The sequence below is a fragment of the Perna viridis genome, chromosome 10 (assembly GCF_037379345.1).
Source record: "Perna viridis isolate PV_CMFRI_1.1 ecotype Kerala chromosome 10, ASM3737934v1, whole genome shotgun sequence".
NCBI classification, from domain to species: domain Eukaryota; kingdom Metazoa; phylum Mollusca; class Bivalvia; order Mytilida; family Mytilidae; genus Perna; species Perna viridis.
Genome location: NC_142454.1, coordinates 26,689,142 through 26,703,705, shown reverse-complemented (window position 1 = coordinate 26,703,705; position 14,564 = coordinate 26,689,142). Strand labels below are relative to the sequence as shown.

Below are 14,564 nucleotides of genomic sequence, written 5' to 3'. Positions count from 1 at the left end.
ATTGTGCTAGTAACTATATATATATATCTGTGTGTGTGTGAGTATTTTGTAACACACCAACATAAGAATCTTTTTGAAAAATTTTGGTGGCCCTGAAAAGGGCCGTTGAATATTAGACTGCTACTGCAAGTTTACTTGCTGCTGGTGTATTTGGTGACAGCTTTGGTACCCTCGCTGACAGCGTGCTTGGCCAATTCTCCTGGGAGGAGGAGACGGACAGCGGTCTGGATCTCCCGAGATGTGATAGTAGATCTCTTGTTGTAGTGAGCCAGTCTGGAAGCTTCGGCGGCAATTCTCTCGAAAATGTCGTTGACGAAACTGTTCATGATAGACATAGCTTTTGAAGATACACCAGTATCTGGGTGGACCTGTCGGAGAACTTTGTAGATGTAGATTCCGTATGATTCCCTTCTTCTCCTCTTCCTCTTCTTGTCACCTCCGGCCCGTGCGGCCTTAGCCTTGGTGACGGCCTTTTTGGCGCCTTTAGAACCTGTAGCTTTTGGTGGCATGTTTACCCTCTGACGATAATTCAGTGAATAATAATGTTCGCTTAGACAAAAATCAATTTAAATGAAATAGGTGGATTGAAAAGTTTTCATAAACGCGAACCTCGCCGAAAGCACCCTACAGTTGCACGGCCAAACTAGTCAACACAAGCCCGCCGGCGATTGGTGTTTTAATCGTCGGTTTGTTCAATCCGTTTGAGTGGTATAAAAGGCTAGATTTGCCGTTTCAGGTTTTATTATTATTTGTTTGAAATTACCGAACAAGTCATATCACAATGTCTGGACGTGGAAAGGGAGGAAAAGCTAAATCCAAGGCCAAAAGCAGGTCGTCCCGTGCTGGACTTCAGTTCCCAGTCGGTCGTATCCACAGACTTTTAAGGAAAGGCAACTATGCCGAGAGAGTAGGTGCTGGAGCCCCAGTCTACCTCGCTGCTGTTCTGGAATACTTGGCCGCTGAAGTTTTGGAATTGGCAGGTAACGCCGCCCGTGACAACAAGAAGAGCAGAATCATCCCCCGTCATCTCCAACTGGCTATCAGAAACGACGAGGAACTGAACAAACTCCTCTCCGGTGTTACCATTGCCCAGGGTGGTGTACTGCCAAACATCCAGGCCGTTCTCCTGCCCAAGAAGACCCAGAAGGCTGCCAAATAAACAGTTTAGTTCGCTGAACTATCATATACAACGGCCCTTTTCAGGGCCACCAAATTTTTTCAAAAAGATTCTTATGTTGGTATGTTATGCACAAACAAAGAGAACAAAAATAAGCTAGCTATAACCTTACCCCTCACTAATACTTCTTTTTTTTTTCTTTTTTTTTTTTTAATTTCAAAATCTTTAAAGTGTGTTTACCCCTCACATAAATCATGAAATAAAAAAAAAAATATGAACAGTTTACATTATAATATGTGGAAAGGTCGTGCAGTTTGTTGCTTTGAAAGCGGATAGGGAAACTAGGTGTGTAGGATGTATAAAGAGTACATATTTTGATTTAAAGTTGATTCACAACTATACTGGCATGGTATAATATTGTCCCAACTTACCCGTCCTACTTAGAAAAACACCACAAGTAGTCATTTAATCATTTTACATCCACCAATCTCTCCCTCCTCGCCCACATAAAAGAAATAAAATAAAACAAACAACAAAAATAAAGGGGAAAAAAAAGCCAAGGAGGGGTTTGTATATATCACATCTACCAAGTTTTTTTTTTTGGGCTGAATATGGATGTAAAATTGATAAATTTACATGCGGCCAGCAAGCAAATGTATTGTGCATGCAGCTAATAAAAAAATCTTACTTAGACTCCGGTGTTCTTAACCAGCTAGGAGTATAAGAAATAAATGTAATGAATTATAAATATTGCAGATTACATCAAATGAAAATATAAATATTTGAAAAATGTACGACAAAAATATAACTGCTATGGCATGCATTTATTTCCTTTTTTTTCAAATAAAGATACATGTATGAAAAGGACAGAACAAAAACTTTAGTTGGTATTTTTATGGATGTTAGGTGCATTATTTTTTTTCTATTGTCTTTACTGATTTGTCATTAAATATGCTTGTTAAATAAAAATATAGAGAACTTTTTTTTATCAAAAGAATTGCAAGTTTCTTCCTTCTTTCTTTTTTTCTTTCTTGCAACAAATCAAAACCAGTTTTGAATTATATCTAGTATCATTCAACATTGCCAAAACATACACATTTATAATTAAGCAAATATTCTAGAGACTAAAAATGACACAAGCCAAGATTTATTGATTTCGTCTGCAATATTGTCATAATTTTCATATATTTGGCATATCACTCTCCAAGCTCTACCATCAAACAAAAAATGGATTGAAATTTTCTTCACTTTTTAACCAATCAAATGTTGTTATTATTGACCAATCGCAATCAGTTTTATTGATATTAGCGACCAATAAATTTCTCGTTTTCAAATAGTGCGGGCTAACAAAAATAACCTCTTGTCGTTCCAGTAAAATTATCCCTGTGTAAGATTTTGAAATCGCACATCGTTCGAAATGGCTCGTACAAAGCAGACCGCACGTAAATCTACTGGAGGTAAAGCTCCAAGAAAACAACTTGCCACCAAGGCCGCTCGTAAGAGCGCACCTGCCACTGGTGGAGTCAAGAAACCACACAGATACAGGCCTGGAACTGTCGCCCTTAGAGAAATCAGGAGATACCAGAAGAGCACCGAGCTCCTCATCAGAAAACTCCCATTCCAGAGATTAGTCAGAGAAATCGCCCAGGACTTCAAAACTGATCTCAGATTCCAGAGCTCTGCCGTTATGGCACTTCAGGAAGCCAGTGAAGCTTACTTGGTTGGACTTTTCGAAGACACCAACTTGTGTGCTATCCACGCCAAGAGAGTCACCATTATGCCAAAGGACATCCAATTGGCCCGTAGAATCCGTGGAGAACGTGCTTAAGATGTGACTTGTCACAGATAACAAACGGCCCTTTTAAGGGCCACCTAAACTTTTCAAAAAGATTCTTAAATTGCTAGTTACAGAAGTATATGCATGTATTAGACTACTTCGTAGTCTATGATAAATTATTCCAGGCCATTATTCTATATATACCATACTATTTTGTATACGCATGAATTACAACCCCTCTTTTTCCTTGTAATTCCAACCACATATCCTTTACAATTTATGATATATGTACTACTTTGTCAAATCAAAACGCATACTGGCTGCACCTCTATCAACCTATGTGTGCAAATCAACACACAAACGTATGTACATGTATAGTAGAACCCTTTATAAACTAGTCATCATTCTGTGAATACTACTCACCCACCTGTTACTTTCAAGATACACAGAACAGAGGTAATGCCAAAACTTCTATGCACTATACACTCATTACTGCAACCTGATAATTTTTATTCACAGTGTCAACTTCACTTATATTGGTAAAAGCAAATTAGTAACTTTGTCCTGATCACTCATACTACAATTATAATATTTTACACGCAACATTCATATTGTCCTACACTTTCAAGATGCACAGTAATATAGAATTTAGAACAACAGAGTGAATGTACTATAAAAGAATATATATCTACTTAAGAAACTATTACAAAATTTAGATGTTTTTTGAGGACTCATACGTGTATGGCAATTCTTGAATTATTCATCTTTCAAAATGTTTTACAATCCCTACTCTTTGGTTACAATTACACAGGGTGCAATTTTTAACTTATGAGATTGAATAATATGCCAGCCCTCCACCAAAAACTTACTTATACATATAAATGTATACCATTTACAAGAATCTTGAAAAGTGTAGAGATGAAATATCCTTTATAATGTTATGAATTTCAAAGTTATTGTGCAATCATATAGCCAGAAATATTCACTTCATGACAGAAAGTTCTCCCCAAAAAGGGTGTTTCTTTTGACATCATAATGAAACTCGGTTTACATCATGTCCTTTTTCTATCTAAATATGGAAAATTTGTTCCATATATGAGAAATTATGAGTCTTCTTCACTTACTTGCATATTAGTAGGGTTTGCCCAACAAATAACACATTATTCATCCTTTTTACCATTTTTTTTTTTTTTTTTTTATCTCTGATCATGAGATGAATATTAGTCTCTCCACAAATTAATTCCCATCTCAAAAATTCTGTACAAGTTATTCATAATTTTAGTAGAAGATGTGGTGGTTATTTGTCAAAGATGATAATTTGAGTCTCTTGTTTCTCAGGAAATTCTTAATCATTTTATTTTATTCCCTATTAATTACTAACAATATTCTTATTACAGCTTTAACAATTAAAAATATCATACTCTCTGCATGATCCAAGTTGTGAATTCCATTACTACCAAGCTATAGGCCCGTAACAAATGTCAATATTTTAAAAATGTTAGCAATATATATATATATTTCTTTCATAAAAGTGAAAACATAACTTTCCCCACCATCAACAGAATAATTTCCAAAATTATCATTTTCAGCTTTTTGTGTCATTTCAAGTTTAGGAAAGTTGGTTGGATGTGTAAAGGTTGTCATTTTTGTAATAGTACATATCTGTTTATTTCAAGGCATTTCTTTTCATTTTAAATTATGTGTCTTTCATATAAATTATTGTGCAATAAATTGCATGCATGGGCTAGTACTACATGCACTTAATTTTCTTAATTTTAGATCCTTACCACGTTTTATTTATTCAATAAAAGATCTCATATTATTTCCTCGAATACTTTTGCAAAATATCTATATTTGATCATGAGAAGGAGATAATTTTACACCCCCCTTTTTTTTGACAGACTCTGTCAGTACATTGAACTATCCCTCTTCAAGTTATTACCCAATGAAAAATAAGCTTACTAAAATTCAGGAAGCTTTCTATCACGGTCGCGTAATTTGTATTTAAACTGATTTTTCCACCGACAACTTCATTCTACTGCTTAAATATAATCAGTACAATATGTCAGGACGTGGTAAAGGAGGTAAAGGACTTGGAAAAGGAGGCGCCAAGCGTCACAGGAAGGTGTTGCGTGATAACATCCAGGGTATCACTAAACCAGCTATCCGTCGTCTTGCACGAAGAGGTGGTGTCAAACGTATCTCTGGACTCATCTATGAAGAGACCCGTGGTGTTTTGAAAGTTTTCTTGGAAAATGTTATCCGTGATGCCGTCACCTACACTGAGCATGCCAAGAGGAAAACTGTCACAGCCATGGACGTTGTCTACGCTTTGAAGAGACAAGGACGTACCCTCTACGGATTCGGAGGTTAAACAGTTTGCCTGTATAACAATAACAACGGCCCTTTTCAGGGCCACCAAATTTTTTCAAAAAGATTCTTAAGTTGATATGTTATCAAGCAACTACAAAGTAGTAGCATATCCCTAAATTGATTGAAGAACGTGTTTTCAAGCAATCGCTATTAACATTGACCAATATAATTAAGAAAAAAAAAAAAAAAATACAAATGAAAAGAAAGTGTAATTAAAATGACACGAGTCACTCTGAATTCTCGTACACAAATAACAAAACTTGAAACTGCCATTGCAAGAACTTGAAATCCCCACACAATGTGCATTCTGGTCTTATAATAAAAGACACATCAAACCGAATACGAGGTGTTTTATGCAGCGAAAAGAAATGCCTGTTTGTGTGCATATAAAAAAAAAAAAAAAAAAAAAAAAAATTACTATACAAGTCATTGCTTTTAATAAGCATAGGAAAAATATCATTTTTGTTGTTTGTTTTTTTTTTACTTGGATGGGTGTACGTATATCTTTTTTATGCTGTATTTCTTCACATTAATATCGGGAAGTGGACAAGACAATTATTGTGCTAGTAACTATATATATATATCTGTGTGTGTGTGAGTATTTTGTAACACACCAACATAAGAATCTTTTTGAAAAATTTTGGTGGCCCTGAAAAGGGCCGTTGAATATTAGACTGCTACTGCAAGTTTACTTGCTGCTGGTGTATTTGGTGACAGCTTTGGTACCCTCGCTGACAGCGTGCTTGGCCAATTCTCCTGGGAGGAGGAGACGGACAGCGGTCTGGATCTCCCGAGATGTGATAGTAGATCTCTTGTTGTAGTGAGCCAGTCTGGAAGCTTCGGCGGCAATTCTCTCGAAAATGTCGTTGACGAAACTGTTCATGATAGACATAGCTTTTGAAGATACACCAGTATCTGGGTGGACCTGTCGGAGAACTTTGTAGATGTAGATTCCGTATGATTCCCTTCTTCTCCTCTTCCTCTTCTTGTCACCTCCGGCCCGTGCGGCCTTAGCCTTGGTGACGGCCTTTTTGGCGCCTTTAGAACCTGTAGCTTTTGGTGGCATGTTTACCCTCTGACGATAATTCAGTGAATAATAATGTTCGCTTAGACAAAAATCAATTTAAATGAAATAGGTGGATTGAAAAGTTTTCATAAACGCGAACCTCGCCGAAAGCACCCTACAGTTGCACGGCCAAACTAGTCAACACAAGCCCGCCGGCGATTGGTGTTTTAATCGTCGGTTTGTTCAATCCGTTTGAGTGGTATAAAAGGCTAGATTTGCCGTTTCAGGTTTTATTATTATTTGTTTGAAATTACCGAACAAGTCATATCACAATGTCTGGACGTGGAAAGGGAGGAAAAGCTAAATCCAAGGCCAAAAGCAGGTCGTCCCGTGCTGGACTTCAGTTCCCAGTCGGTCGTATCCACAGACTTTTGAGGAAAGGCAACTATGCCGAGAGAGTAGGTGCTGGAGCCCCAGTCTACCTCGCTGCTGTTCTGGAATACTTGGCCGCTGAAGTTTTGGAATTGGCAGGTAACGCCGCCCGTGACAACAAGAAGAGCAGAATCATCCCCCGTCATCTCCAACTGGCTATCAGAAACGACGAGGAACTGAACAAACTCCTCTCCGGTGTTACCATTGCCCAGGGTGGTGTACTGCCAAACATCCAGGCCGTTCTCCTGCCCAAGAAGACCCAGAAGGCTGCCAAATAAACAGTTTAGTTCGCTGAACTATCATATACAACGGCCCTTTTCAGGGCCACCAAATTTTTTCAAAAAGATTCTTATGTTGGTATGTTATGCACAAACAAAGAGAACAAAAATAAGCTAGCTATAACCTTACCCCTCACTAATACTTCTTTTTTTTTTTCTTTTTTTTTTTAATTTCAAAATCTTTAAAGTGTGTTTACCCCTCACATAAATCATGAAATAAAAAAAAAAAATATGAACAGTTTACATTATAATATGTGGAAAGGTCGTGCAGTTTGTTGCTTTGAAAGCGGATAGGGAAACTAGGTGTGTATGATGTATAAAGAGTACATATTTTGATTTAAAGTTGATTCACAACTATACTGGCATGGTATAATATTGTCCCAACTTACCCGTCCTACTTAGAAAAACACCACAAGTAGTCATTTAATCATTTTACATCCACCAATCTCTCCCTCCTCGCCCACATAAAAGAAATAAAATAAAACAAACAACAAAAATAAAGGGGAAAAAAAAGCCAAGGAGGGGTTTGTATATATCACATCTACCAAGTTTTTTTTGGGGGGCTGAATATGGATGTAAAATTGATAAATTTACATGCGGCCAGCAAGCAAATGTATTGTGCATGCAGCTAATAAAAAAATCTTACTTAGACTCCGGTGTTCTTAACCAGCTAGGAGTGTAATAAATAAATATAATGAATTATAAATATTGCAGATTACATCAAATGAAAATATAAATATTTGAAAAATGTACGACAAAAATATAACTGCTATGGCATGCATTTATTTCCTTTTTTTTCAAATAAAGATACATGTATGAAAAGGACAGAACAAAAACTTTAGTTGGTATTTTTATGGATGTTAGGTGCATTATTTTTTTCTATTGTCTTTACTGATTTGTCATTAAATATGCTTGTTAAATAAAAAAATTGAGAACTTTTTTTTATCAAAAGAATTGCAAGTTTCTTCCTTCTTTCTTTTTTTCTTTCTTGCAACAAATCAAAACCAGTTTTGAATTATATCTAGTATCATTCAACATTGCCAAAACATACACATTTATAATTAAGCAAATATTCTAGAGACTAAAAATGACACAAGCCAAGATTTATTGATTTCGTCTGCAATATTGTCATAATTTTCATATATTTGGCATATCACTCTCCAAGCTCTACCATCAAACAAAAAATGGATTGAAATTTTCTTCACTTTTTAACCAATCAAATGTTGTTATTATTGACCAATCGCAATCAGTTTTATTGATATTAGCGACCAATAAATTTCTCGTTTTCAAATAGTGCGGGCTAACAAAAATAACCTCTTGTCGTTCCAGTAAAATTATCCCTGTGTAAGATTTTGAAATCGCACATCGTTCGAAATGGCTCGTACAAAGCAGACCGCACGTAAATCTACTGGAGGTAAAGCTCCAAGAAAACAACTTGCCACCAAGGCCGCTCGTAAGAGCGCACCTGCCACTGGTGGAGTCAAGAAACCACACAGATACAGGCCTGGAACTGTCGCCCTTAGAGAAATCAGGAGATACCAGAAGAGCACCGAGCTCCTCATCAGAAAACTCCCATTCCAGAGATTAGTCAGAGAAATCGCCCAGGACTTCAAAACTGATCTCAGATTCCAGAGCTCTGCCGTTATGGCACTTCAGGAAGCCAGTGAAGCTTACTTGGTTGGACTTTTCGAAGACACCAACTTGTGTGCTATCCACGCCAAGAGAGTCACCATTATGCCAAAGGACATCCAATTGGCCCGTAGAATCCGTGGAGAACGTGCTTAAGATGTGACTTGTCACAGATAACAAACGGCCCTTTTAAGGGCCACCTAAACTTTTCAAAAAGATTCTTAAATTGCTAGTTACAGAAGTATATGCATGTATTAGACTACTTCGTAGTCTATGATAAATTATTCTAGGCCATTATTCTATATATACCATACTATTTTGTATACGCATGAATTACAACCCCTCTTTTTCCTTGTAATTCCAACCTCATATCCTTTACAATTTATGATATATGTACTACTTTGTCAAATCAAAACGCATACTGGCTGCACCTCTATCAACCTATGTGTGCAAATCAACACACAAATGTATGTACATGTATAGTAGAACCCTTTATAAACTAGTCATCATTCTGTGAATACTACCTACCCACCTGTTACTTTCAAGATACACAGGACAGAGGTAATGCCAAAACTTCTATGCACTATACACTCATTACTGCAACCTGATAATTTTTATTCACAGTGTCAACTTCACTTATATTGGTAAAAGCAAATTAGTAACTTTGTCCTGATCACTCATACTACAATTATAATATTTTACACGCAACATTCATATTGTCCTACACTTTCAAGATGCACAGTAATATAGAATTTAGAACAACAGAGTGAATGTACTATAAAAGAATATATATCTACTTAAGAAACTATTACAAAATTTAGATGTTTTTTGAGGACTCATACGTGTATGGCAATTCTTGAATTATTCATCTTTCAAAATGTTTTACAATCCCTACTCTTTGGTTACAATTACACAGGGTGCAATTTTTAACTTATGAGATTGAATAATATGCCAGCCCTCCACCAAAAACTTACTTATACATATAAATGTATACCATTTACAAGAATCTTGAAAAGTGTAGAGATGAAATATCCTTTATAATGTTATGAATTTCAAAGTTATTGTGCAATCATATAGCCAGAAATATTCACTTCATGACAGAAAGTTCTCCCCAAAAAGGGTGTTTCTTTTGACATCATAATGAAACTCGGTTTACATCATGTCCTTTTTCTATCTAAATATGGAAAATTTGTTCCATATATGAGAAATTATGAGTCTTCTTCACTTACTTGCATATTAGTAGGGTTTGCCCAACAAATAACGCATTATTCATCCTTTTTACCATTTTTTTTTTTTTTTTTTTATCTCTGATCATGAGATGAATATTAGTCTCTCCACAAATTAATTCCCATCTCAAAAATTCTGTACAAGTTATTCATAATTTTAGTAGAAGATGTGGTGGTTATTTGTCAAAGATGATAATTTGAGTCTCTTGTTTCTCAGGAAATTCTTAATCATTTTATTTTATTCCCTATTAATTACTAACAATATTCTTATTACAGCTTTAACAATTAAAAATATCATACTCTCTGCATGATCCAAGTTGTGAATTCCATTACTACCAAGCTATAGGCCCGTAACAAATGTCAATATTTTAAAAATGTTAGCAATATATATATATATTTCTTTCATAAAAGTGAAAACATAACTTTCCCCACCATCAACAGAATAATTTCCAAAATTATCATTTTCAGCTTTTTGTGTCATTTCAAGTTTAGGAAAGTTGGTTGGATGTGTAAAGGTTGTCATTTTTGTAATAGTACATATCTGTTTATTTCAAGGCATTTCTTTTCATTTTAAATTATGTGTCTTTCATATAAATTATTGTGCAATAAATTGCATGCATGGGCTAGTACTACATGCACTTAATTTTCTTAATTTTAGATCCTTACCACGTTTTATTTATTCAATAAAAGATCTCATATTATTTCCTCGAATACTTTTGCAAAATATCTATATTTGATCATGAGAAGGAGATAATTTTACACCCCCCTTTTTTTTGACAGACTCTGTCAGTACATTGAACTATCCCTCTTCAAGTTATTACCCAATGAAAAATAAGCTTACTAAAATTCAGGAAGCTTTCTATCACGGTCGCGTAATTTGTATTTAAACTGATTTTTCCACCGACAACTTCATTCTACTGCTTAAATATAATCAGTACAATATGTCAGGACGTGGTAAAGGAGGTAAAGGACTTGGAAAAGGAGGCGCCAAGCGTCACAGGAAGGTGTTGCGTGATAACATCCAGGGTATCACTAAACCAGCTATCCGTCGTCTTGCACGAAGAGGTGGTGTCAAACGTATCTCTGGACTCATCTATGAAGAGACCCGTGGTGTTTTGAAAGTTTTCTTGGAAAATGTTATCCGTGATGCCGTCACCTACACTGAGCATGCCAAGAGGAAAACTGTCACAGCCATGGACGTTGTCTACGCTTTGAAGAGACAAGGACGTACCCTCTACGGATTCGGAGGTTAAACAGTTTGCCTGTATAACAATAACAACGGCCCTTTTCAGGGCCACCAAATTTTTTCAAAAAGATTCTTAAGTTGATATGTTATCAAGCAACTACAAAGTAGTAGCATATCCCTAAATTGATTGAAGAACGTGTTTTCAAGCAATCGCTATTAACATTGACCAATACAATTAAGAAAAAAAAAAAAAAAATACAAATGAAAAGAAAGTGTAATTAAAATGACACGAGTCACTCTGAATTCTCGTACACAAATAACAAAACTTGAAACTGCCATTGCAAGAACTTGAAATCCCCACACAATGTGCATTCTGGTCTTATAATAAAAGACACATCAAACCGAATACGAGGTGTTTTATGCAGCGAAAAGAAATGCCTGTTTGTGTGCATATAAAAAAAAAAAAAAAAAAAAAAAAAAATTACTATACAAGTCATTGCTTTTAATAAGCATAGGAAAAATATCATTTTTGTTGTTTGTTTTTTTTTTACTTGGATGGGTGTACGTATATCTTTTTTATGCTGTATTTCTTCACATTAATATCGGGAAGTGGACAAGACAATTATTGTGCTAGTAACTATATATATATATCTGTGTGTGTGTGAGTATTTTGTAACACACCAACATAAGAATCTTTTTGAAAAATTTTGGTGGCCCTGAAAAGGGCCGTTGAATATTAGACTGCTACTGCAAGTTTACTTGCTGCTGGTGTATTTGGTGACAGCTTTGGTACCCTCGCTGACAGCGTGCTTGGCCAATTCTCCTGGGAGGAGGAGACGGACAGCGGTCTGGATCTCCCGAGATGTGATAGTAGATCTCTTGTTGTAGTGAGCCAGTCTGGAAGCTTCGGCGGCAATTCTCTCGAAAATGTCGTTGACGAAACTGTTCATGATAGACATAGCTTTTGAAGATACACCAGTATCTGGGTGGACCTGTCGGAGAACTTTGTAGATGTAGATTCCGTATGATTCCCTTCTTCTCCTCTTCCTCTTCTTGTCACCTCCGGCCCGTGCGGCCTTAGCCTTGGTGACGGCCTTTTTGGCGCCTTTAGAACCTGTAGCTTTTGGTGGCATGTTTACCCTCTGACGATAATTCAGTGAATAATAATGTTCGCTTAGACAAAAATCAATTTAAATGAAATAGGTGGATTGAAAAGTTTTCATAAACGCGAACCTCGCCGAAAGCACCCTACAGTTGCACGGCCAAACTAGTCAACACAAGCCCGCCGGCGATTGGTGTTTTAATCGTCGGTTTGTTCAATCCGTTTGAGTGGTATAAAAGGCTAGATTTGCCGTTTCAGGTTTTATTATTATTTGTTTGAAATTACCGAACAAGTCATATCACAATGTCTGGACGTGGAAAGGGAGGAAAAGCTAAATCCAAGGCCAAAAGCAGGTCGTCCCGTGCTGGACTTCAGTTCCCAGTCGGTCGTATCCACAGACTTTTGAGGAAAGGCAACTATGCCGAGAGAGTAGGTGCTGGAGCCCCAGTCTACCTCGCTGCTGTTCTGGAATACTTGGCCGCTGAAGTTTTGGAATTGGCAGGTAACGCCGCCCGTGACAACAAGAAGAGCAGAATCATCCCCCGTCATCTCCAACTGGCTATCAGAAACGACGAGGAACTGAACAAACTCCTCTCCGGTGTTACCATTGCCCAGGGTGGTGTACTGCCAAACATCCAGGCCGTTCTCCTGCCCAAGAAGACCCAGAAGGCTGCCAAATAAACAGTTTAGTTCGCTGAACTATCATATACAACGGCCCTTTTCAGGGCCACCAAATTTTTTCAAAAAGATTCTTATGTTGGTATGTTATGCACAAACAAAGAGAACAAAAATAAGCTAGCTATAACCTTACCCCTCACTAATACTTCTTTTTTTTTTCTTTTTTTTTTTTTAATTTCAAAATCTTTAAAGTGTGTTTACCCCTCACATAAATCATGAAATAAAAAAAAAAATATGAACAGTTTACATTATAATATGTGGAAAGGTCGTGCAGTTTGTTGCTTTGAAAGCGGATAGGGAAACTAGGTGTGTAGGATGTATAAAGAGTACATATTTTGATTTAAAGTTGATTCACAACTATACTGGCATGGTATAATATTGTCCCAACTTACCCGTCCTACTTAGAAAAACACCACAAGTAGTCATTTAATCATTTTACATCCACCAATCTCTCCCTCCTCGCCCACATAAAAGAAATAAAATAAAACAAACAACAAAAATAAAGGGGAAAAAAAGCCAAGGAGGGGTTTGTATATATCACATCTACCAAGTTTTTTTTTTTGGGCTGAATATGGATGTAAAATTGATAAATTTACATGCGGCCAGCAAGCAAATGTATTGTGCATGCAGCTAATAAAAAAATCTTACTTAGACTCCGGTGTTCTTAACCAGCTAGGAGTATAAGAAATAAATGTAATGAATTATAAATATTGCAGATTACATCAAATGAAAATATAAATATTTGAAAAATGTACGACAAAAATATAACTGCTATGGCATGCATTTATTTCCTTTTTTTTCAAATAAAGATACATGTATGAAAAGGACAGAACAAAAACTTTAGTTGGTATTTTTATGGATGTTAGGTGCATTATTTTTTTTCTATTGTCTTTACTGATTTGTCATTAAATATGCTTGTTAAATAAAAATATAGAGAACTTTTTTTTATCAAAAGAATTGCAAGTTTCTTCCTTCTTTCTTTTTTTCTTTCTTGCAACAAATCAAAACCAGTTTTGAATTATATCTAGTATCATTCAACATTGCCAAAACATACACATTTATAATTAAGCAAATATTCTAGAGACTAAAAATGACACAAGCCAAGATTTATTGATTTCGTCTGCAATATTGTCATAATTTTCATATATTTGGCATATCACTCTCCAAGCTCTACCATCAAACAAAAAATGGATTGAAATTTTCTTCACTTTTTAACCAATCAAATGTTGTTATTATTGACCAATCGCAATCAGTTTTATTGATATTAGCGACCAATAAATTTCTCGTTTTCAAATAGTGCGGGCTAACAAAAATAACCTCTTGTCGTTCCAGTAAAATTATCCCTGTGTAAGATTTTGAAATCGCACATCGTTCGAAATGGCTCGTACAAAGCAGACCGCACGTAAATCTACTGGAGGTAAAGCTCCAAGAAAACAACTTGCCACCAAGGCCGCTCGTAAGAGCGCACCTGCCACTGGTGGAGTCAAGAAACCACACAGATACAGGCCTGGAACTGTCGCCCTTAGAGAAATCAGGAGATACCAGAAGAGCACCGAGCTCCTCATCAGAAAACTCCCATTCCAGAGATTAGTCAGAGAAATCGCCCAGGACTTCAAAACTGATCTCAGATTCCAGAGCTCTGCCGTTATGGCACTTCAGGAAGCCAGTGAAGCTTACTTGGTTGGACTTTTCGAAGACACCAACTTGTGTGCTATCCACGCCAAGAGAGTCACCATTATGCCAAAGGACATCCAATTGTT

At 36.3% G+C, this 14,564-nt stretch overlaps 5 protein-coding genes across 5 annotated transcripts; 3 read left to right on the top strand and 2 right to left on the bottom strand.

The window, feature by feature from the left end:
- Positions 1–131: 131 nt before the first annotated feature.
- LOC148605181 (histone H2B) lies at positions 132–509 on the bottom strand. Its single transcript, XM_088550765.1, has one exon. The coding sequence runs from the start codon at positions 507–509 to the stop codon at positions 132–134; it is 378 nt and encodes a 125-aa protein (XP_088406891.1).
- A 272-nt stretch (positions 510–781) lies between these two features.
- Positions 782–1,159, top strand: LOC148605180 (histone H2A). The gene has a single exon (XM_088547556.1). The coding sequence runs from the start codon at positions 782–784 to the stop codon at positions 1,157–1,159; it is 378 nt and encodes a 125-aa protein (XP_088403682.1).
- A 3,425-nt stretch (positions 1,160–4,584) lies between these two features.
- LOC148605179 (uncharacterized) lies at positions 4,585–11,372 on the top strand. Its single transcript, XM_088547554.1, has 4 exons — positions 4,585–5,267; positions 6,596–6,923; positions 8,340–8,708; positions 10,774–11,372. The coding sequence occupies exons 1-4, from the start codon at positions 4,957–4,959 to the stop codon at positions 11,089–11,091; spliced, it is 1,326 nt and encodes a 441-aa protein (XP_088403680.1). The 5' UTR covers positions 4,585–4,956; the 3' UTR covers positions 11,092–11,372.
- Positions 10,491–12,308, bottom strand: LOC148605178 (histone H2B). The gene has a single exon (XM_088550764.1). The coding sequence runs from the start codon at positions 12,155–12,157 to the stop codon at positions 11,780–11,782; it is 378 nt and encodes a 125-aa protein (XP_088406890.1). The 5' UTR covers positions 12,158–12,308; the 3' UTR covers positions 10,491–11,779.
- A 121-nt stretch (positions 12,309–12,429) lies between these two features.
- Positions 12,430–12,807, top strand: LOC148605177 (histone H2A). Its single transcript, XM_088547553.1, has one exon. The coding sequence runs from the start codon at positions 12,430–12,432 to the stop codon at positions 12,805–12,807; it is 378 nt and encodes a 125-aa protein (XP_088403679.1).
- Positions 12,808–14,564: the final 1,757 nt, after the last annotated feature.